We start from the raw sequence: 25,185 nt of genomic DNA, 5'->3' as shown, positions 1-25,185 counted from the left end.
ATCATTTGGGATCTAGTACATATTTTGTTAGATTTATACTTTAGTATTTTTGTTGGTTTAATTTCTTTTTTGTTGGTATGCAGGATTATGATTAATATGTGTATAATGACTTTGTATCCTGGGACCTTGTTAAACTCCCTTGTAAATCTAGTAGCATTTTGTAAGTTTTTTGGCATTTTCCATGTAAACAATTATTTGTGAATGGAAAAGTTAACTTTTCCCCTTGCTGTGTATATTTCTTTTCTTTTTCTTGTCTTGTTGTATTGACTAGAATCTCTAGTGTGAAGTTAAGTATCTGTGATGAGAGCAGATATCTTTGCCTTATTTTGAATCTTAGGGGAAATAGACTTTAACCATGAAGTATGGACGGCAGCTGTAGATTTCTTGTAAATGCACTTTATCAAGTTGAGGATAATTGTGTTCTTTCTTTGCAGAAAGTTTTGTTAGATTTATCATGAATGGCTATCGAATTTTGTCAAGTGATTTTCCAGCATCCGTTGAGATGACTGTAAATGATTTTTCTTTAGTCTGTGAATATGGTGAATTGCATTGGTTGATTTTCAAAAGTTCAATCAGCCTTACTTTCCCTGACTAAGCCCTACTTGGTCACAGTGTTTTATATCCTTTTATTTTATTTTATTTTATTTATTTATTTTATTTTTTAAAGATTTTATTTATCTGTAAGAGAGCAAGCGCACAAGCAGGGGGAGCTGCAGGCAGAGGGAGAAGCAGGCTTCCTGCTGAGCAAGGAGCCCAATGGGGGACTCCATCGCAGACCCTGGGACCTTGAGCTGAGCCAAAAGCAGACGCTTAACCAACTGAGCCATCCAGGCATCCCATATAGCCTTTATTTTTAAAGGCTTTTTTTTAGGGGACCTGGGTGGCTCAACTGTCTGACTCTTGATTTCTGCTCAGGTCATGATCTCAGGGTCATGAGATTGAGCCCCATGTGGGGCTCTGCACTAAGCATGGAGTCTGCTTAAGATTCTGTCCCTCTCCCTCTGTCCCCCCCCCCCCCACTTGAACACTCATGTTCTCTCACTTAAAAGGGGGGGGGGCTTTCTTTAGAGTAGTTTTAGGTTCATAGAGAATTGAAAGATAACAAAGATTTCCCATATATCCCCTGAATCTACACATGGATAGTCTCCTTCCTTATCAACATCCCCCACTAGAGTGGTACATTTGTTACAATTAATGAACCTGTGTTGACACATCATAATCATCCAAAGTCTGTAGGTTACATTATGGTTCACTCTTGGTGTTGGACATTCTGTGAGTTTGGGCAAGTGTATAATGACATGTAGCCACCGTTATAGTAGCATACAGAATATTTTCACTGCCCTTTTTACTCTGTGCCTTGCCTATTCATTCCTGTACCCACTCCAGCCACTGATCTTACTGTCTCCACAGTTTTGCCTTTTCCAGAATTTCATAGTCAAAATCATACAAGATGTAGTCTTTTCACATTGCCTTCTTTCAGTTAGTAATACCCATTTAAGGTTTCTCCATGTCTTTTCATGGCCTGAGAACTCCTTTGTTTTCAGCACTAATGTACCATTATTTAGATGTACCACAGTTTATTTGTTCATTCACCTACTAAAGGACATCTTGGTTGCTTCCAGGTTTGGGCAGTTAGGAATAAAGCTGCTATAAACATCCATGTGCAGGCTTTTTGTGTATATGAGTTTTAATATGCATTTTCCATATGCATATGAAATATGTGGAACAGTTTTTCATATGCTTATTTGCCGTCTATATATCGAATTTGGTGAGGTGTCTGTTGACCCATTTTTTAATCTGATTGTTTCTTATTGTGTTTTAAGAGTTCTCTGTGTGTTTTGGATAACAGTCCTTTATGATCAGGTGTGTTTTTTGCAAATATTTTCACACAGTCGGCCTTCCTTTTCATTATTTTGATGTTGACCTTTGCAGAGCAGAATTTTTTAAATTTTAATGAATATCAGTTTATCAGTTATATTTTTGTGAATCATGCTTTTGATGTTGTATCTGAAAAGTCATTGCCACACCCAAAGTCATTTAGATTTTTTCCTGTGTTATCTTGTACTGGTTTATGGTTTTAGGATTTACATTTAGGTTTAAAATCCATTTCGAATTAACTTTGGGAAAGGGTGTGAGATCTGTGTCTGTATGTCTAGATTCATTTTTCTGCATATGAATGCTCAGTTGTTAACAGTACTATTTGTTCAAAAGACCATCTTTGTTTCATTGAATTGCCTTTGCACCTTTGTCAAAGATTAGTTGATTGCATTTATGTGGGGGCTATTTGTGGGCTCACTATTCTTTCTGTTCCTTTGATTTGTCTTTTCTTTTTGACAGTACCATAGTGACCTGTTATTGTTGCTTTATAAGTCTGAAGTCCAGGGACACCTGGGTGGCTCAGTTGGTTAAGCGTCTGCCTTCGGCTCAGGTCATGTTCCCAGCGTCCTGAGATCGAGTCCCACATCGGGTTCCTAGCTCAGTGGGAAGCCTGCTTCTCTCTCTGCCTGCTGCTCTCCCTGCTTGTGCACTCACACGCTCTCTCTCTCTCTCTCTCTCTCTCTCTCTCTCTCGCAAATAAATAAAATCTTTTACTGAGGGTTGCTGGAGTGGGGGGTGGGGTGGGAGGGATGGGGTGACTGGGTGATAGACACTGGGGAGGGTAGGTGCTCTGGTAAGCGCTGTGAATTGTGCAAGACTGTTGAATCTCAGATCTGTACCTCTGAAACAAATAATGCAATATATGTTAAGAAAAAAAAAAGAAGAAGAAGGTAGCGGGAGGGGAAGAATGAAACGGGGGAAATTGGAGGGGTAGACGAACCATGATAGACGATGGACTCTGAAAAACAAACTGAGGGTTCTAGAGGGGAGGGGGGTGGGAGGATGGGTTAGCCTGGTGGTGGGTATTGAGGAGGGCACATTCTGCATGGAGCACTGGGTGTTATGCACAAACAATGAATCATGGAACACTTCATCTAAAACTAATGATGTAATGTATGGGGATTAACATAAGAATAAAAAAATTTAAAAAAAAATAAAATAAAATATTTAAAAAAAAAGTCTTAAGTCTGATAGTGTCAATCCTTCAACTTTGTTCTTCTTCAATATCATATTGGCTATTCTGGGTCTTTTGTCTCTCCATATGAATTTTAGAATCAGTTTGTCAATATCTACACAATAACTTGCTGGGGTTTTGATTGGGATTGCATTGAATCTATAGGTCAGGCTTGAGGGATTGACATCTTAACAACACTGAGTCTTCCTAATCCATGAATGTGGAATATCTGTTCATTTATTTAGTTCTTTTTTTTTTTTTTAAGATTTTATTTATATTTGTCAGAGAGAGCTCAAGCAGGAGGAGTGGTAGACAGAGGGAGAAGCAGGCTCTCTGATGAGCCAAGAGACCGATGCAGGACTCGATCTCAGGACCTGGGATCATGACCTGGGCTGAAGACAAACACTTAACTGACTGAGCCACCCAGGCATCCCTGTTTAGTTCTTTTATTTTGCTTATCAGAATTTTGTGTTTTTTCTCATATTGATCTTGTATGTACTCTGTTAAATTGATACTTAAGTATTTTGGGGTTTTTGTTTGTTTTTGGATGCTAACATAAATGGTAATGTATTTTTAATTTCAAGTTTTACTTTTTCATTGCTGATGTATAGGAAAGCAGTTGACTTCTGTCTGTTAACCTTGTATCCTGCAGCCCTGCTATAATTACTTATTAGTTCTAAGATTTTGTGGGGGTTGTTTTGGTCACTTCTTTTGAAATTTCCATGTAGATGATAATGCCATCTGTGAATGAAGATAATTTTATTTCTTCCTTCCCAATGCATATACCTTTTATTTTCTTTTCTTGTCTTAGTGCAGTAGCTAGAACTTCCAGTACAGTGTTGAAAAGGAAGGATGAGAGGAAACATCCTTGCTTTGTACCTGATATTAATTGGGAAGGCTTCAAGTTTCTCACCATTAAATGTGATAACTGTAGGTGTTTTGTTGGTTTTATTAATCAAGTTGAGGGAGTTCCCCTCTATTCCTAGTTTGAGAGTTTTTATCATGAATGAGGTTGGATTTTGTCAAATATGTTTTCTGGGCATCTACTGATATCATCTTTGTGGACATTAACTGATTTTTTGAATGTTGAACCATTCTTGTATATCAGGGATAAAACCTACTTGGTCATAGTATATAATTTTCATATATTGTTGGATTTGATATGCTAGTATTTCGTTGAGGATTTATGCATCTGTGTTTATGAGAGCTGTTGATTTGTAGTTTTCATTTTTTATAATGTCTTTGGTCTAGTTATATTGTTAAAAGTAATGCTGGTCTCATAAAATGAGTTAGGCAGTCTTCTCTGCTTCTGTCCTCTGAAAGAGATTTCAGAGCACCGGTATTTTGTTTCTTTAAATGTTTAGTAGAGTTCACCAGTGAACTCATCTGGGTCTGGTGCTTTCTGTTTTGGAAGGTTATTAATTATTGACTCAATTTCTTCAACAGATACTGGCTTATTCACATTGCCTATTTCTTGTTGTGTGAGTTTTGGCAGCTTGTGTCTCTCAAGGAATTGATTCGTTTTATCTAGGTTTTCAAATCTGTGGACTGTTGACAATATTGTTTTATTATCCTTTTGATAATAACGTTGTGGTGAGGTATTGAGAAAGGAGAAGTGTTCCACAACCCTATGATTAGGTCTTAGTCATTTATTGAACCTGTGTCTCTGGACTGTGAACTCACAAGTGTCTCTCGGGCTTTTTTTTCCTCCTAGGTGGAAGAGGATGGCTAATTTGGGCTGGAATTGAGTATTTCCCTTTCCCTGCATTATTGTGACACTGATAATACCCCAGCAGGTTAGGGTCTGCTTAACTAGTTTCTCCTTAGCGTAGGCATTGTAAAGAACAGAGTGTTCTGGGTATATTTTTAAATGGTTCCTTTTCCCCTCTGCTGCAAGAAGCATGAAGGAATTTCCACAGTAAGTTCCAGCAATTCTTCAGTTAAAGTTTAGGTTCTCCTTCCTGGGCGTTGGTTCCTAAGTTGACTTCCACTTGGGATTCTCTGCTCTGGTAAGGCACGGCTCCCTGTATTTGCCTATCTGTCTCCAGTCTGGGGGCAGTGATTTACCCCGTATCCTAATCTCTCCTATGGATCCTAAAAGAGTTTTTGATATTTTACTCTGTTCAGCTTTTTACGGGTGAGGACAAGAGTGGTGACTGCCATGCTTCTTGCATGGGCAAACATGTACTAGAAGTCTTCATATATTTTTTACGTTATTGATTTTGAATTGACAAGATACTAGAAAATTATGTTCATGAAGGATATTGGTCTGTTCTTCTATAATGTTTTTGGCTGTAGTGTCAAAGTAATTCTGGCCCACTAGAAAAGAGTTCTGAAGTGTTTTGCCTCTTCAGTTTTAAGTGCTTAATAGAACTCACCCAGTGAAACCATCTATGCCTGGGAAGGTTTGTAACTACAAATTTAATTTTTTAAAATAGTTATAGGGCTACTCTGTGTGATATATATATATATATATATATTTTTTTTTTTTAAGATTTTATTTTTAAGTAATCTTTACACCCAACATGGAGCTTGAACTCACAACCCTGAGATCAAGAGTCACATGCTTTACCGACTGAGCCAACCAGGCTCCAACATTATATATATTTTTTATTGAATGATTTCTGGCAGTGTGGGTTTTTCATAGAGTTTGTCCATTTTACCTAAGGAATTAAATAAAATTGTTCATACTTATCCCTTACAGTTTTTTAATGCTTCTAGGATCTGTATTGGTGTCTCTTCACATTTCCATAATTCATGATTGTGTGTTTACTCTTGCTCTTTTGCACTTTTATATCCTGATCAGTCTCTTTCTCAGTTGTAATGGTCTTCTAAAACTGGTTTCACTGATTTTCTTGTTCTGCTTTTTACTTCCTTGATTTCTCTTCTTTGTTATTTTCTTTATTTTTTGTTTAATTTGCTTATTTGATTTTTTTAAGGTAGAAGCTCAGATTGTTGATTTGAAATCTTTATTTTTGTCTAATCATTTGATACTGTAAATTTCACAAATGTGACATTATTTTCATTTTGTATAATTTCCTTTTGATATCTTTTCCCTGTGGATTGATTAGAAGTCTGTTAAAATTTAGTTTCCAGATGTTTTTTCTGTTACTGATGTCTAAATTCCATTGTGGGCCAAGAATACATGGTGGTCGTTTGATTTGAGACATTTTGTATGTTTATTGCAATTTGAGATTTGTCTTATGGCCAAGAATATGGTCTGTTTTGGTTAAGTGTTCTGTGCATTCTGGAAAACAGTTTGTGCTCTGCTCTGTTTAGATTGAGTATTCCCTAAATGTCACTTAGGCACAATTAATTGATAATATACAAATTTTCTATATCCTTACTGATTTTTGTTTTGCTACTTAATGAGAGAATATAAATGTGAATTTGTTATATTCAGTTTTATTAGTTTCCCCTAATGCATTTTGAAGTTCTCTTACTAAATGTAGAAACATTTAGGATTATAGGTCTCCTCCATGAATATCTCCATGTATGTCCCCTTTTCATTATGAAGTGTTCCTCCTTAACCCTAGTAGAATTCTTTGCTCTGAAATCTATTTTGTCTGGTACTGCTATAGCATGGTATTTGTTTTTTCTTTCTTTCACTTTTAACCTATTTGCATTTTTTTTTTCCTATTTATTTATTTGACAGAGAGAGACACAGCGAAAGAGGGAACACAAGCAGGGGGAGAGGGAGAGGGAGAAGCAGACTCCCAGCTGAGCAGGGAGCCCAGTGCGGGGCTCGATCCCAGGACCCTGGGATCATGACCTGAGCCGAAGGCAGACGCCTAACGACTGAGCCACCCAGGCGCCCCAACCTATTTGCATTTTTATGTTTAAGTAGGATTCTTGTAGAAGAGATAGAATTGGATTTATCTAACAGTCTCTGCCTTTTCATTGGAAGTGTTTATGCCATTTACATTTAGTGTGATTATTATGTTTGGGCTTAAATCAACCATCTTTCTATTTTCTGTTTGTCCTATTATCCCTTTTGTGTAGTTTTTTTTCCCCCCTTATTTTGCATTAATTGGCCATTTTTAGTATTCTTTTATTTCCATTGGCTTACTAGCTATACTTCTTGAATTTCTCAGAGGTCACTTTAGGGTGTATAGTATTCATTTTTAACTTACTACAATCTGTCTTCATGTCCAGTCATACCACTTATTTATAATATTAGAACCTCGCATTAGTGTATAGTTGAATGTCTTCAATGTCTCCTCTTACATACTATTTGCAATCACCATATTTTTTTTCCACCTTCGTTATAACATAGGCCCACAATACATTGCTATTATTTTTGCTTTAAAAGGATAATTATCAGAAGGGCACGTGTTGTGATGAGCACTGGGTGTTATATGCAACTAATGAATGATTGAACACTACATCAAAAACTAATGATTTACTATACAGTGGCTAAGTGAACATAATAAAAAAAGGATAATTATCCTTTAAAGGATTTCCTTATATTTTGCCATTTCCATTGTTCTTCATTCCGTTTGTATAGATAGCTGTCTGGTATAACCTTCCTTCTGTTTGAAGGATTTCCTTCTAACATTTCTGGTAGTTTAGGTCTGCTAGTTTGGGATTCTTGTGTTCTTTTTATGTCTGAAAATGGTTTTATTTTGCATTAGTTTTTGAAAGAGACTTTCACTGAGCATAAAATTTTATCATTTGGTTTTTTTTAAGTGCTTACTTTTGGCTTGCAGTTTTTTAATTAAAATTGATACCTTTCCTTGTTTCTTTTTATATAATATGCCTTAATATTTCTGCCTGCTTTTTAAAGATTTTTCTGCTTATGGTTGTTTTTAAGCAGTTTGTGATGTGAGTTGGTGTGGTTTCCATGTTTTTTTTGCTAGAATTTCATTGAGCTTCTTGAATCTGGGAATTTATAACCTTGATTAAATATGGGAACATTTTGACAATTATTTCCTCAGTAGGACTCTTCTGGTCATCTCCTCTTTTGAGAGTTCCAATTTCATTTACATTAGGCTGCTTCAAATTGTCTACACTGATCTTCTGTTCATTTTTGTCCTAGCATTTTTGTCGCATTTCTTTTGCTGTGTTTTTGGGCTCATTAATCTTTTTTGCGGTGTCTTAGTATTTTTTGGTTTAGTTACTTTATTTTTCATTTCTACAGGTTTGGTATAGATCTTTTATGTTAATCTTCCATGGCTCTCCTTAACATGCTGATGGTTTTTTTTAATCTTGAGAGTATGAAATATAGTTAAAATAACACTTTTATGCCATTATCTGTAATTAAGTCATCTGTGTTATTGGGTTGATTTTGATTTATTTTTCCATTAAAGCTTGTATTTTTCTACTTTCTTGCATAACTATCAAATTTTTATTAGATGTCAGACATTGTAAATTTTACCTTGATGGATGTATTTTAAAAAGATGATATTCTTGGGCAAAGGTGAGTTACTTGAAGAAAATTTGACCTTTTTGATGTTTCCTTTATGTTTTGTTAAGTGAGGCTGGAGCAGCCTTTAATCTTATGGCTGATTTTTTTTCTAAGCAATAGCCTATAACTCACTGCCTCCTGGATTACAAGGTTTTTCCACTATGGCTGGTGGCAATACCAACTCTTCCTACTCCTTGGGTATTTTATTCAAATGCTTGACATGATCAGTGCTTTGCTGAAGATTCAAGTTGAAGCCTCTGCAGATTTCCAGAGCTCACTTTGTAGCTTTCTTCTCTCCAGGATTCTGCCCTGTAAACTCTAGCTGCCTTTACTTCTCTCAGTGACCAACTCTGTTCCAGCTCCCAGCTATCTCCTTAATTCGGGTGGACTGCTGGCCTTTGCTTAGATCCTCTCCCTATATTGGAAGCTCTCCCCAGGCAGAAAGATGGGTCAGTCATGGAGCTCACATCGTTTCCTCTCTCAGAAATTACTGTCCTGCATTTCCTGTTGCTAATTGTCTGAAAAACCATTGTTTTGTTTAATTTTTTTCATTGATGAAGGCAGTAGGATATGTCTGGTCACTATTAACTGCATCTTGACCTAAGTTTATAATAATTATCTCAAGCTTTTTTCTGTTAGTAGTTTTATTTTCAGCCGTGTCTGTTTTGTTCCTTGATAATTATTAAGTTTGACTTTCTCTTTTCATTATCTTATTTTATTCTTTTCCCATTTCATTTTTTAACTTTTCATTTGCTTTTTGTTATATTTCTGTAGTTCAGGTGAAGCACTTGTACAGAATTTCCTTTTCTTACTGAGTTATGTTTTGTTTCAGACTGGATTCTTCAAATGTCTCTTCCTCACCCTTTTTTTTTTTTTCCTTCCCTCTGAGGGTTGTGCTCGCTTATTTATTTATTTATCTATTTATTATTTATTTATTATGCATGCTAGAGTTATGTTTGCATAGTTACCATGACTTTTTTTCTTTCTTTCTTAAGTTTAGTATAAACAGCTTTGTTCCTGTAGTATATTGGTTACTATGGTGTGTATGACTGCTACCATACTCCCTTCCCTTGGTTTCTGAGACTTTTCCCCCAGAGCTATCACTGTAAGACTGGAATATCCTAGTCTGTCCAGCTTTCTGAAGTCTGACAGTATGAGGGAGCTCAGCCTAGGTTATGGTGAGTCCTTGTGAGAACCTTAACGCTTAACCTTTCTGAACTCTTGGCAGATTGCTTTATCAACGTTCATCTCTCCTGGTGAGGGAATTATCTTGTTCCCCTAGTGTAGTTTACTGTGGAGTTCCACTGGAGAAAGTTAGCTAGCCTGAGTTTTTCACTTTTTTCACTACCACCATCTCAGAAGAGGAAAAGATAAGGATGCCAGTTCCCTTCTTTTTCTCTTCTGGGGTGTTTGAGAATTCTCAGAATTTTGTGAATTCACCAGTATCATATTTGGGGGCTAAAGGACAGGAGCCAGAGATGGGCTTGTTATTATTCCAAGGTTTTTTCTTTGTTTGTTTTTGCTGAACTCTTTGCTGCTGGTAATTTTTTTTTTTTACTTTGTTATTTTAACTGATTTGATTTATTTTAACTGATTTAGAGGTCAAGCGCTTTTATGTTTGACTTTGGTCCATCTTTACACAGAAAGTACTAAGTTTTATTTGTGAATAATTATTGTGAACCAAATAGATTTTGTTCCTTGGTAATTGCTTTAACTTCAGTCCTGGGTTGTTTGTTTTGTTTTGTTTTGTTTTGTTTGAGTGGATGAAACAAATTTTCAGTATCATTTTAAACTATACTGATTTTTAATACTCTTTTTCCCAGATTCCATGTTTATGTGGCAGTGCCCCATGTTTGCTGTGTCGATGCTGTCCTAGTGGAAACAACTCTACTGTAACTAGATTGATCTATGCACTTTTCCTGCTTGTTGGAGTGTGTGTAGCTTGTGTAATGTTGATACCGGGAATGGAAGAACAACTGAATAAGGTTAGTTTTGTTTTTGTTTTTTTTTTTAATTGATCAACTGAACCTATAATGAGTATGCTTAAAACCGATTGTTGGGTTTTGGAAATTGTAATGTACAAAGTAAGATAACATGTAATTCCAGTTTTAGTAATCCTCATAATCTTTTAGGAAAGAAAGAATATAAGACTTACATAAGCTTAACTTTTCTGATGGTGGTACAGATAATATGCTGTGGTAATGAAAAATAAGTAATTCTAACCAGTTAAATGTCAGAACTCAGTAGGTCTCATGGAAAAAGCAACATTCTAAGAATGAGTAGAATTTTTGTATGCAGAGATTGAAAAATAGGAAGCAAAATGAGGATAAAGAGCTTGTTGAGCGGAATACGTATACTTTAGGAAGACTGATCTGATAATTAGAAGTCAAGTAGTTAAATGTGGAGGCTCTTTTAATCGTGTAATCAAGAACTGTATAGGGGGCCTGCAATAACTTTTCTGAATATAGAATTAACTGAATCTGGATTTAAATATTGGCAGTGATAGAATCATACATAATACCCAGGTTCTGATTTTAGACAATTAGCAGGAAACTGTTACTGTTAACCGGGGAGGGGAGGTGTTTTATTTTTTAAAAAAAAAATTTCAGGGAGTCAGGTTGTAAAAGGAGATGGATGATTCATTTAGTTTATAAAACATTGACTTAGGGATAGTGCACTACATACATGTGTGAGAAAGTGTGTGTATCTAACAGGAAGTAGAAAACACGGTATGTAACAAAAAAGAAATCCTAGCTAGAGGTGTTTTGGGAATGGAGATGAAAGTTGAAACCATGGCAGCATATGCTGAAGAAGACCATTCAAAGTGTGAAGACTGTAACTTTGACAAAAGCTGTTATTGAAGGGGTTGCTAGAGAAAAGGGAACCTCAGAAGGAACAATGAAAAAGGGTGAAACAAGTGAATGCCCTATTGTGCAGACCTTAGGAAGAAAGTATTTGACAGCCAGTACATCATTAGTGTCTTGAAAAAGTGATTTCTTTAGAGTGCTGGGATCAGAAGTAGGAGAATCAAACAACCGTGAGGAAATGTATCCAGTAGGTATAAACTGCTGATTTGAGAATTTATGTAACAAAGATGGTAGTCTTAGAGGGCAGCTGAGTTAAGGAAAGGATTTTTTAGGATGAGATTTAATCATTTATATTTTGAGAGGGGTTAAAGATATGGGCTTTAATCTGTATGAGGGAGGGAGGGAGAAGGTGATCAAGAGAAGGTGGAGAAGGTGATCAAGAGAAGGTATAGAAGTTGGCTTTCCACCAAGACAAAACAAATGACAACAGATAATTTGAGATTGAGAAAGAATATGGCAGTTGACTTCCATTTTAAAGCACAGTATCTGCTCGATGTTGGCTTTGGGGTAAGGAAAATGAGATTATTATGATTGTGAAAGTAACTGGCATTGCACATGGTAGTTGTGGATGACCAGTTAATGTTACTCAAGTCCTTGGGTATAAGCAAAAGACATACTTGTATGGTTTTGTCATGGATCCAGTTGACCATGGTTATAAATAGTTTAGTTGGTGGATATTAATTCTCAACACCAAATATTTCTGCTTCTCTGCTTTCTGAAGGTCATCAATGGTTTGCATTTCCTAGAGTGCTGTGAGATGTAGGGCCATGTCTCTAGTACTTACTGATCAGTGATTTGTGAGTTGAAGAAATACACATCAGCGTCTGCTTACTGATACAAAATTTCCTTTTTTATCTGTCACAACATGTACATCATTTGAAATGGTGGCTTCCCCAACAGCCTGGACTCCTGAAATGACTATCAGAATCAGTTCTGTACAGGTACAACAGGAAGAACTATGCCTTCGCTGTTTTAAGCCACTGATATTTGGGGGTTGTTACTGAACTAGCCTAACCTGACTAAACTAGGTGGTTGAATTAACTTAATGATGGGAATTCTCCAGGTGTGTCCTGCTCTCATACAAGGGAGTGGGATAATTAAGGATGCCTAGTTGAGTACATGTTGCAAGTGAGTATAGGTAAGTACATACTGCCATAGGGCTTAAACTGGGTTGGAAAGGTGAGATTTAAGTGAGACCAGGAAAGGGTTACAGACCATGTAGGAACTAGCAGAAGGAAGTAGTGCCTCCCCATTAGCTTAAATACAATTGTAAGTTCTTGGTTTTAAAGGCACAAATTGTCATATTTTGGCATATCTGTTTGCTTTAACATTTTCTAGAGGAAATAATTCATCCTCATATGTAGGAGTAGTGTATGTAGTTCTGAGGACTACTCCCATTTGTTTCACTAAAGGTTTTTTGTTTTGTCTTGTTTTGTTTTTTTGTGTTCTGATTCCAGTGTGACTTTCTGTAATGGCCATCAGTCTTTTTCAGATTTGTAAGTTAAAAATAAAATCAGTGCCAGCTATTTGTTAATCCAAATCCATTCATTATCAGAAGTAACACTTGTAGGGATGCCTGGGTGGCTCAGTCAGTTAAGCATCTGCCTTCAGCTCAGGTCATGATCCCAGGGTCCTGGGATTGAGCCCCACATCGGGCTCCCTGCTCAGAGGGGAGCCTGCTTCTCCCTCTCCATCTGCCTCTTCCCTCTGCTCATTCTCTCTCTCTCTGACATACATAAATTCTTAAAAAAAAAAAAAATAACACTTGTAGAATAAGACCTCAAAACTCAAAATATATTTAGGTCACATTGGCTTTGAGAAGCCATCATTGTCCTCTTCAGTATTTAGAAGCTGACTTACTATGTAATTTCTTAAGCTTTTATTGATTGTATTTCTCTCTTATACAGGTAATTCAGCATATCACAGGAGAATGCAAGTTTTAGAAAATTTAGAATAAGTCTGCAGGTCAGAATAAACATCCAGTTTTGGATCAGCATTTGTAGTTTATCATGGGCTCAAAGTAAAAAGAGAGTTAAATGTCTATCTGAGGAAAATGTTCCAGACTTACCTTGCTTACATATTCAGCATAAACTGTAAAGCAAATTTCTGTTTTCTAAACCTTAAACTATTTGATTACCTAGAACTTTCATTTTTACTTGAAAAAATTCTACATCATAAACTCTTTGTTTTTCTAGATTCCTGGATTTTGTGAAAATGAAAAAGGCATTGTTCCTTGTAATATTTTGGTTGGCTATAAAGCTGTGTACCGTCTGTGCTTTGGCTTGGCTATGTTCTATCTTCTCCTCTCTCTCCTAATGATCAAAGTGAAGAGCAGCAGTGATCCAAGAGCTGCAGTGCATAATGGGTATGTCTTTGAATAATACAAAAGTCTGGGTAGCCTTTTCTCCGTTATTTTGAGTTTGTCTAAAGAAACTAAAATAGTTACGCAATTTGCAGGTTTGTTATTCATGAATGACCAGGTAAAAATATAGTCTTGTCTCTACTGAGAATATGAGATTTTAGAAATATAAATATTAAATAGTAGCCTTGGGTTACTTATTGGTATAATCTCTGGTGCATGATGTTTTATAGTTCATCATAAAAAGAGGATCAACCGGGGCACCTGGGCGCCACAGTCAGTTGAGCATCCAACTCTTGGTTTTGGCGCAGGTCATGATCTCAGGGTGAGATTTAGCCCCACCTCGGGCTCCACACTCAGTGTGGAGTCTGCTTGAGATTCTCTCTCCCTCTCGCTCTGTCCATCCTGCTTGTGCATTCTAAATAAATTAATTTAAAAAAAAGGGTCTACCATATCTGTTAACTAATAACGAGGAACTCATTCCTCCTCCTCTTAGCTCTTGGTAGATCAGTCTTACTACATGAAACTGAACTTGGTTACTTAGACCCACAGTGCAACCAAAATGAATAACTAATCCTCAGCAGGGTGATTGATTGTCTAAATGGTTGGTTGTACTAGACAATCTAGAAAGAAACTTCAGGGTCCCTTTTATTAATATCCCTTAATGTAGAGCATCACTTCTGGTACTTAATTTGAATGTTCTGAGTTTTATCTGTTCTTTTTTCCCCATAATTAAATAAAAATTTTTTTGAGTATCTGCTATTGCTTATTTATTATTATGCTACCGAAGACAGGAAGGATGAACAAGTCAAATACAAATATTAGTGAAAAATATGCTGTGACCAGTTGATTTGTTTTGTCCTTGTAGTCATTGGTATTTGTTTATTTGCACTTTTACAAATATATTTATTAAATGTATTTTTAAACACTTCTCAAAATGCATCACAGAATGACTGTGACAATTATTCCCTGAGATAACACTCTAGTCAAAGTAGCATGCATGTAGCACTCTTAAGCACACATGTAACATCTTCGTTACATGTGTTTTCTTTTTAATTGAGATAAAATTAACATATAACATTGTAGATTTAGCATATACAAAGTGTTGATTTCATACATTTGTATATTGCAGTGTGATCGCCATTGTAGGGGAAGCCAACACCTCAGTCATGTCACATAGTTATTATTTCTTTCTTGTGATGAGAATAGTTAGCAACTTTGAAGTCTGTAGTACAGTTTTGCTGCTTATAATCACTCTGCTGTGCATTAGATCTCCAGGACTTATTTACTGGTTGCAAGTTTGTTCCTCTTAATGACATCTTCCAGTTCCGCCCCCCCCCCCCATGTACCCCATACTCTGGTAACCATTTTATTCTCAATTTTTACAAGCTTGGCTTTTTTAGATTGCACATATGAGTGATACCATACGGTATTTGTTTTTCTTTGTCTGGCTTATCTCAGCGCAATGCTTTTGCAGTTCATCTATGTCCTTGCAAATGGCAGGGTTTGCTTCTTTCTCGTGGCTGTATAACATTCCATTGTGTATCTGTACCACAGTTTCTTCATTCATTGACACACACTTAGGTGGTTTTCATATCTTGTGTATTGTGAATAATGCTGTAGTAAACATGGGAGAGCAGGCATCTTTCTGGTATCCTGTTTCCATTTCCTTTGGATATAAAACTAGAAGTGGAACTGCTAGATCATATGATAGTTTCTATTTTTAATTTTTTGAGGAACCTTTATACTGTTTTTCATAGTGGCTGAACTAGTTTCCATTCCCACCAACCGTGCACAAGGGTTTCCTTTTCATGCATCCTTGTCAACCCTTGTTACTTCTTGTCTTCTTAATGATAGCCATTTCATTTTAATAGGTGTGAGATGATACCTCATAATGGCTTTGATTTACATTTCCTAGATGATTAGTGATATTGAGCACCTTTTCATATACCTGTTGGCCATTCGTATGACTTCTCTGGAAAAATATCTGAGTTCCTTTGCCCATCTTTTAATTGGATTTTCTGTTTCTTCTTGATTTAGTCTTGATAGGTTGTACGTTTTTAAGAATTTATCCTTCTGGTTATCCAATTTGTTGACATACAATCCTTCAAGCAGTTTCTTATGAATGTATATATTTTCATAGTATCAGTTGTAATGTCTTCTCTTTTGTTTCTGATTTTGAGTATTCTTTTTTTTTTTTTTAGTCTAGCCAAAGGTTTGTCAGTTTTGTTTATCTTTTTGAAATACCAGCTCTTAGTTTCATTGATCTATGTTTTTTCTGTTCTGAAGCATGTTTATTTCCACTCTGATCTTTGTTATTTCCCTGCTTCTGCTAACTTTGGCCCTCTTTTTTCTGGTCTTTGAGGTATACAGTTAAGGTTATTAGAGATCTTTCTGTTTTCTTAATATATGCATTTATCACTATATATACTTCCTCTAAGAACTGCTTTTGCAGCGTCCTGTATGTTTTATTTATTACGTTGTGTTTCTGTTTTCATTTGTTTAAGAGATAATTTCTCTTTTGATTTCTTTGATCTCTTGGTTTTGCAGGAATGGGTTGTTTAGTTTCCACATGCTTGGAAATTTTCCAGGTTTCCTTTTGTTGATTCTAGTTTCATTCTGTTGTAGTTGGAAAAAATACTTGGTATGATTTCAGTCTTCTTAAATTTGAAAAGACTTTTTTGGGTCCTATCATATAATCTGTTCATACTGGAGAGTGCACTTAAGAAGAATGTATATTCTGTTGCTGTTGGATGGAATGTTCTATATATGTGTTAGGTCCATTTGGCCTAACATACGGTTCAAATCCAGCATTTCCTTGTTGATTTTCTGTCTGGAGGATTTATCCATTGCTGAAAGTGTGGGGTACTGAAGTCTACTACTGTTTAACATCTGTTAGTATTTGCTTAATATATTTCAGCGTTCCGATGTTGGGTTATATTTACAATTTATGTATTTACGATTGTTGTATCTTTGTGGAGAATTGAGTTGGCCCCTTTATCATTATATAACAGCCTTCTTTGTCTCTTGTTACCTTTTTTTTTTTTTTTTTTAAGATTTTATTTATTTGTCCGAGCACAAGCAGGCAGAGCAGGCAGAGGGAGAAGCAGGCTTCCCGCTGAGCAGGGAGCCTGATGCAGGGCTCGATCCCAGGACGCTGGGATCATGACCTGAGCCAAAGGTAGACACTTAACCGGCTGAGCCACCCAGGCATCCCATTGTTACCTTTTTTGTCTTAAAGTTTTTTTTGTTTGATATAGGTATGCTAACCCCACTTTCTTTTGCTTTCCAATTGCATGGAATATCCTTTATTATCCCTTCATTTAGAGCCTGTGAGTGTCCTTAAATCTGAAGTGGGTCTTGTATGCAGCATATAGTTGGGTCTTGGTTTTTTATCCATCTAGCCACACCATGCCTTTTGATTGGTAAATTTAGTATATACACATTTAGGGTAATTATTGATATGTAAGGCCTTAGTAATGTTCTTATTCATTGCTTTCTGGTGGTTCTGTATTTCCATTGTTTCTTTTTTCCTCCATTTCTGCCTGCTTTTGTAAATTGGTGTTCTCTGGTTCTTTTGTTTCCCTTTTTTCTTTTGTGAATCTACTGTAGGTTTTTACTTTGTGGTTACTGTGAGGCTTACATAAAACATCTTTTAGATAAAACAGTCCATTTTAAGCTGATAGCAACTTAACTCCAATTGTATACAAAAGCTCTTATCCATTTACTCCTTCCCTTTTGTAGTTTTGATGTCACAGTTTACCACTTTTTATATTATGTATTAACCTAGTATAGTTTTTTAATACTTCTTATTAAGCTTTATAGTTAAATATTAACATGTCATCATATTATAGAATTAGTTTCCTAGATCTTACTGTATATTTTCACCAGTCTGTTACATACTTTCATACGTTTTCATGTTACTAATTAGCATCTTTTCATTCAAGCTTGAACTTTGACCATTTTTTGCAAGGTAGGTCTATTAGTGGTGAACTCAGCTTTTATTTATCTGGGAAAGTCTTTATTTCTCTTTCATATCTGAAGGATGACTGGTAAATAGAGTATTCTTGGCTGGCAGTTTTTTTCTTCCACAACTTGGAATGTGTCATTCCCCTCTCTCCTGGCCTGTAGAATTTCTGCTGAGAAATCCACTGATAGCTTAGTGGGAGATCATTTGTAGATTAAGATCCTTTTTTCTCTGGCTGCTTTTAAGATTCTCTCTTTTTCTTCCATCTTTCACAGTTTGTGTTTTAGAGAAGGTCTTTTGCATGGAGATAATAGCATAATCTATTTAGAGTTGTGAACTCAGGTGTATAATACTTCCCAAGCTTGGGAAATTCTCCGTTATTTCTTTAAATAAACTTTGCCCCCTTCTTTCTTTCTCTCTCCTCTGGAACGCTAATTATTCTAATGTTCAGATACCATAGATCAAATGGGCTTTCTTCACTCTTTTTCATTCTTTTTTCCTCTGTTCACTGCTATCGGGTTATTTCAAAATTTGTGTTCTCTAGGTTGCTGATTCTGTCCTACATTTGATCTACCCTGCTGCAAGTGCTCGTTTGCATTTTTCATTTCTTTCATCAAATTCTTCGGCTCCAGATGTTGGTTCATTTTTTATGGTTTCTGGCTTTGCTAAATTTCTTGTTTTGTTCATGTATTTTTTTTTCCCGATTTTGTCTTTTTGTGTTTTCTGGTAGCTCATTGAGTTTCCTTAAAGCAGCTGTTTTCTTTATTCACTAGATTGCAAGATTCCGTGCTTTTGAGCTCAGTTGTTGGATTATCATCTTTTGGTGTTGGAATGTTTTCTTGTTTTCATGTTCCCTGTAGTTTTGTGTTGTTGCTTGAGGTAGCAGATACCTCAGGTCTCTACTGGTTGCCCTCAGATGGGGTATACTCTTCTTGATCCTATTAATATATGTCTGGGGTTCTCTGTGATCTTGTATTTATACACTTGCTGCACACTTCTTGCTTCCTTTTGTGGAAGAAATCTTAAGATTTTATGACTTCTCTGCTTCTTAAAACTCACCTTACTGGCTACCGGAACTCTTTTTGTTTCCAGGTGGCGGCAGTACGGCTCAAGTTTGTGGTTTCTCCCTTATCTACAGATCATGGAGCACTCTTATTACTGGATTGGCTCTTTCTGCCACACTTGGGAGCACAAAGAACTGGCGGCCCAGTGGGAGGTGTGGGTTTAGTACTCCAGGTGTTTGGGGTCCCACATAGCCAGCGGAGATATCCTTCGCTGAGGATCTCCCAGAGACTTGTGAACATACTTCCTGCTTAAGTCCTGAATGTAGTTGGCAGAAACTGTGTTCCTTTAATGCTTTTTGACATTCTTAGCTGCTGCTTTCTGCATCTCCTATCTCCCCTTAGTCATGGAGGTCCTGCCTCAGTAATCTGGGTACTTCTGGAAAGAAATGGGTTTCTCCAGAATTGTCCCACAGAGTTGGGGTAGCTGTCACTCACAGCTCTCATTTTGCCCCATGGGAGAGGTTGCTGCCAGATTGTGTCCATACTGTATTGCCGTGGTGTAGGGGCAGTGCTGACAGAGTTCCTCTTCTCTCTGCTGACTGAAACTCATCTCCCCACCCCAACCCCTGATACACACACACGCCATGCAGGAATCTTACCTCAGAAGGGCTAGACTTCTATAAAGTGTCTCCAGTTCATGGGTATTTGCCCACGTCGGCACTGTAGGTTTTCCCCAACTGGGAGAGTCTGGGAGGGGTTAGGGAAGTTTATTGGTTCTGCAGCCCATACCAAAGTCTGTCTGCCTATCACCAAATACACAGGTGTGGAAGACTTTTCCTGGGTCTCTTGGCAAATGTTTCTGGATCTCACATCTTCCACAGAGGCACTTCTGTTGATGGATGCCTAATTAGTTGTTAAAAACAGGGGAACCAAAAAATAGGGACTTTCGCCATCAAGCTGCTGATGTCCTAAAAGCTGGGTTTTTTGTTATCATCACAGTTTTTTTTTTTTTTTTTTTTTTAGATTTTATTTATTTATTTGAGAGAGCGAGAATGAGAGAGAGTACATGAGAGGGGGAGGGTTATCATCACAGTTTTGGATGGAGCATTTATCATGTGTTTGTAAAACTATTCATTTGTACAGTGCACCTTATATTGTCACATATTACCCCATTCTTATTTTTAATTTCTTCTTATTCATGTAAAATTGACATACAGTGTGTTAACATTAGTTTCAGGTGTACAATATAATGATACAACAATTCTTTATATTTCTCAGCATTCATCAAGAGACGTGTACTCTTAATCCCTTTTATCTATTTCACCCACCTCCCCTCTGGCATCCACTAGTTTGTTCTCTGTATTTAAAGTCTGGGGGTTTTTTTTGTTTGTCTTTTCTTTGTTCATTTGTTTTCTTCCTTAAATTCCACATATGAGTGAAATCATATGGTATTTGTGTTTCTCTGACTTATTTCACTTAGCATTATACCCATTCATTATTTAAAATCAACCTGTGAATAGAGAACTGATATTCTCATTTTCTCATAGTGAATTAGTTATAAATCTGTCTTTTCCTAAAACTGTCCTAAACAGTCACATAAACTGTGTTTTTTCAGATGCTCTTAAATGATTTCATATATGAAACTATTTGTTGAGTGAATATTTATTAGTAAACTATATTTCTATTTCTTTTAGATTTTGGTTCTTTAAATTTGCTGCAGCGATTGCTATTATTATTGGGGCTTTCTTCATTCCAGAAGGAACTTTTACAACTGGTAATAAATCTTTTCTTAATTGTGTGATGTTGATGTTTTATAAAGAAACCGACATAATTGTTACCTGGGACTATAACACTACTTGTTTTATTATTATTATTTTTTTTAACCGCAGTTGGCAAAATCAAGGCATTTGTGTAAAACTACTCTCCCTTTCATGTATTGTATGAAGATGAAGTAATAAAAAGTGAACCAGCCACTCAATTGTATGTGTTTTTTTCTTTCTTTCAGTGTGGTTTTATGTAGGCATGGCAGGTGCCTTTTGCTTCATCCTCATACAGCTAGTCTTACTTATTGATTTTGCCCATTCATGGAATGAATCATGGGTTGAAAAAATGGAAGAAGGGAACTCAAGATGTTGGTATGCAGGTAAGCTTTTGTCTTACAAAGCATCTTCAAGATAGATGAACTCTGAAGGTGAGAACATATATGTAGACTATAGGGAAATCAAGATTTTTATGATGTAAGTTTTTGTGAAGAGGTGTTTACTTGAAAAGTTTGTGAGTGGCATCTTATCACATTGTGTCAACAACTTTACTTGTTGAGATAGCTTTTAGGGAATCAATTAGAACATACCCAAGAGCCAGGAAATAATCCAAAATACCTTGAATGGCTAAAACAGATGTTGCAAAGGCTACTGCTGACAGTATGTACTTTTTACAGCCTAATTTCCTATTCTAGAGCAGGTTAAAAATATTAAAGGGACTAGGACTGCTAGAAATAAACAGTGGCATTCATAAACATCAGCATGCAGAAAAAATATGAAAAGCAACTCTAGAACATTTCATTTTATATAAGTAGAAAGATGCCTTTTTGTGTCAGTAACACATAAGGGGATTCTTGTAGTAGTGTGACTGTTTGATTTGTATGATGAGCTTGAGTCCAGTGGTTATACTGCAGAACAGGGATCAGAATTCATTGGCTTGCCCCAGATGATGAAAAGGAGGGAAGAGACTTGGGTTAAGTGCATAGTCAGTCCTTGTGCAAACAGAACTGTAATGAAGACCCTAATTAAGGTGTGCATAGCTGCTGCTCAGTTTCATATAGTAGTTGCCTTGTGGAAATGTGGGCTCAGTATTGCTTAAATTTTTTTCTGATTTCTTTCAAAAGAAGCCATAAATCTAAATTTTTATGTGAAATGATCTGAGTTTCAGCTAAATATTTTCAATCAGATTGAAAGGTATATCCATTGTTATCTGCTAGTCTGGTATTTCTCTCACAGCTAGTTTGTGGTATTTGATCTCGGTGGTTAAAATAGAGTTTAGTATTCAGGGCGCCTGGGTGGCTCAGATGGTTGAGCGTCTGCCTTCGGCTCAGGTCATGATCCCAGGGTCCTGGGATCGAGTCCCGCATCGGGCTTCCCGCTCCTTGGGAGCCTGCTTCTCCCTCTGTTTCTCTCTGTCTCTCATGAATAAATAAATAAAATCTTTAAAAAAAAAAAAAAAGAAAAGAAAAATAACACTAAAAAAAAAAAATAGAGTTTAGTATTCAAAGAAATAAGCTTTAGTCATTTGGGAAATTCACTTTTATAGAACACCTCGTTCTTTAATGCACATCTAATGCAAGAGTTTCTGTTTTGTTCCCTGCTGTATCACCAGTGCTTAGAACTTTGTAGGCATTTAATAAATATTTGTTGGGTGGATCCCGTCAGGCACATCTGCATAAACACCTGTATACTGAGCACATATTAGCACAAAAACAAACACATTGTATGTGTTTTAATTTACCTAGAAGAAACTTGGGTTGTCTTATTAAATAATAATGATTTACTGTTACATAATAAGATATTTTTAAAAGATAATTAGTTAAGGGGTGCCTGGGTGGCTCATTCAGCTATGCGTTGGGACTCTTGATCTCATCTCAGGTCTTGATCTCGTGGTTGTGAGTTCAAGCCCTGTGTTGGGCTCCACACTAGGCATGGAGACTACTTAAAAAAAATATTTTTAAATAAAAAATAAAGATAATTAGTTAATGCAGAAAAGCATTGTTTAGTGGGCTTAGCATGAAGTAAGTTTCCTTTTATTTTTCTGTATTTTGAAAATTATGGCTAATGTATGTGAATGTGTTTGTAATGGAGCTGTTACTATTAATAAAATATTTAATATGTCACCTAACTTACTGTCCTTGAAAATACTATAGTGAGCTATGTGTGAAGACTATAAAATCACTGTGATAAAGTTCAGAAATATTCTTCTCTGCTTTTATAGCCTGCATAATGCTGACAATGGTAGTTGCTTAAAATACATTTTGAATAAAATGATTGTTTTTAAAATGGGCCCTATGCCTAATTCCTAATATTCGTGATAAATTCTAATTGTCCAATTATATTTCTTTCACAGCATTGTTATCAGCTACAGCTCTGAATTATCTGCTGTCTTTAGTTGCTATCGTCCTGTTCTTTGTTTATTATACTCATCCAGCCAGTTGTTCAGAAAATAAAGCATTCATCAGTGTCAACATGCTCCTCTGCCTTGGTGCCTCTGTAATGTCTATACTGCCAAAAATCCAAGTATGATCTTTATAGCATTAGTTTTTATGAAACTTCCATTTTTCTAAGTTTTCCCTAAATCTTGAATGATGTCAGAATATTTATTCGTCTTAATTTTTCTTTGTAGGAATCACAACCAAGATCTGGTTTGTTACAGTCTTCAGTAATCACAGTCTACACAATGTATTTGACATGGTCTGCCATGACCAATGAACCAGGTATGTTTTGTTTGCTTGGGTTCTTTTTAATGAATTCTACAACTTTTTTTTTTTTTCAAAGATGGTCATTTTGAGAAATTAAGCTATTTAAAAAATAAGCCTCTAGGGGTGCCTGGGTGGCTTAGTGGGTTAAGCATCTGGCTCTTGATTATGGCTCAGGTCATTGATCTCATGGATCCTGAGATCATCCCTGGGTCACTCAGCAGAGAGTCTGCTTAAGATCCTTTCTCTCCCTCGGATCCTCTCCCCCCCCCCACCCCCACCTCCCACCCAATGCTCTCTTGCTCTTGCTTTCTTTTCTAAAGTAAATCTTTAAAAAAGAAAAATAAGCCTCTAGAGGAATAAACAGTATGGAAATAATACCATTTTCATGTTTGATGTACTGCTATGTATTTTTTCACTTTGTTTCTTTCACTAATAAATTATAAGAAATTAATGTGAAAGTTATAACAAATACACCTAATTTGTACAGTCGTATTTATGATAGTATATATAGAAAGAAAAGCTATTAAAATGCTCCTTGATTCATTGTTAAGCAGTATAGTTTGTTTTTGTTTTTGTTTTTTTACTAATTAAGATATTTTTGTCTGTGAGTACCTTGCAAGTGAACGTAATTGGGCTTTCTAATGAATCTGTAGGCCAGTTACACTGCATTCCATGAGATTAGAAGCCAATATATATCATTTGGGGTGAAACAAATTAGCGAGAAATTACTGATTTTGAAAAGAAAATGTTCCCTTTCACTTAAGAAAATTATGAAATGTCATCTGAATCTGATTTCAAGTTTATAAACTCAATAGGTACTTTATGAATAGTTGGAGGAAAGCTGTTTTTATTTTTTTTTATTTTTATTTATTTTTTTTAAAGATTTTATTTATTTGAGAGAGAGAGAATGAGAGACAGAGAGCATGAGAGGGAGGAGGGTCAGAGGGAGAAGCAGACTCCCTGCAAGCAGGGAGCCCGACGCAGGACTCGATCCCGGGACTCCAGGATCATGACCCGAGCCAAAGGCAGTCGCTTAACCAACTGAGCCACCCAGGCGCCCCAGGAAAGCTGTTTTTAGTATTAAATAAAGATTATTTTTGTTCAGGTGTTAAGTGGTTAGAAAAAAAAAATTTTATTAATTTGCTTTAGAGCTTACTCTTAATCTGAATAGCTCTAAGATAAGAATCATTTTTTTTTTCTTGTTTGTTTTTTCCCCTAATTAAGGATCGTTTCATTAATAAGATGGTAGTTGATATATCTGGCTTTGTGGGAGAGAAAAACATTTGGGTACTTCAGTGAATACAAACCTTACTTTTTCTTACGAAAGTTAAATACGGATTAGGTCATTAAGAGTTATTTGGACATTTCCACAAAGCATTTGTTAAAATTCTAGTAACTGGTAATTTTATGTATAAGCTACCTTGCTTACATAGCAACATACTTTGACAAGTTTATAAATTTCGTAAAGTCACTGTTGTTCTCTTACAACGTATATTAGGAAAAGCCACTGTATTTTCGTTTAGAACACCTGAATTTTATTCCTAAGTGCACTAGAGTTTTATTATACTTAGGAGAGCTCATCTAAATTTCACCTATTTCTTGATCAGTAGAAAGCTTAATAATATCTCAGTTCTCGAGGTTTAAAATGACATTACTTGTTTTTTCTGGGCACTTCTATAAAATTAGCAGTATGATGTTTAAAAGGTCTCATTATCAATAAATACAGGTTGTTTCAAAGTATTTTTTTCTTATATTTGTACCTTTTTCCTGGAAAATTTTTTGAATATGCAAGGCCATAAAGAGTTAAAAAAAAAAAAAAAAAAAACTGTAACTAGGCCCCCCAAAATAAATTATTTTTTATACTAGTTCTCACATTTTAATTTGACCTTAATTTACATTACAGAAACAAACTGCAACCCAAGTCTACTAAGCATAATTGGGTACAATACAACAAGCACTGTTCCAAAGGAGGGGCAGTCTGTCCAGTGGTGGCATGCTCAAGGAATTATAGGACTGATCCTCTTTTTATTGTGTGTGTTTTATTCAAGGTAAGAAAAATTGTGG

General features: G+C 36.0%; 1 protein-coding gene across 2 annotated transcripts in view; it reads left to right on the top strand.

Annotated features, from left to right (window-relative positions):
• The window catches only part of SERINC1 (serine incorporator 1), a 35,845-nt gene that overhangs the window by 6,931 nt on the left and 3,729 nt on the right, over positions 1 to 25,185 (top strand). The window contains exons 1-8 of one of the 2 annotated variants that reach the window (XM_045865471.3): positions 10,306 to 10,444; positions 12,227 to 12,267; positions 13,522 to 13,691; positions 20,351 to 20,430; positions 20,662 to 20,799; positions 22,770 to 22,939; positions 23,046 to 23,136; positions 25,025 to 25,169. In XM_045865471.3, the coding sequence (XP_045721427.1) occupies positions 12,241 to 12,267; positions 13,522 to 13,691; positions 20,351 to 20,430; positions 20,662 to 20,799; positions 22,770 to 22,939; positions 23,046 to 23,136; positions 25,025 to 25,169 (821 nt within the window). In that variant the 5' untranslated portion in view covers positions 10,306 to 10,444; positions 12,227 to 12,240. Of the gene's footprint in view, positions 1 to 10,282; positions 10,445 to 12,226; positions 12,268 to 13,521; positions 13,692 to 20,350; positions 20,431 to 20,661; positions 20,800 to 22,769; positions 22,940 to 23,045; positions 23,137 to 25,024; positions 25,170 to 25,185 lie in introns of those variants that run through there. The other variant, XM_045865470.3, reaches the window with a different exon arrangement.

Source organism: Mirounga angustirostris, unplaced genomic scaffold (assembly GCF_029215605.1).
Source record: "Mirounga angustirostris isolate CCGP_5_RB_7025 unplaced genomic scaffold, mMirAng1.0.hap1 SCAF_8, whole genome shotgun sequence".
Taxonomy (NCBI): Eukaryota; Metazoa; Chordata; class Mammalia; order Carnivora; family Phocidae; genus Mirounga; species Mirounga angustirostris.
The sequence above is the reverse complement of the archived record's forward strand: the minus strand, read 5'-3'. Positions and strand labels throughout refer to the sequence as shown.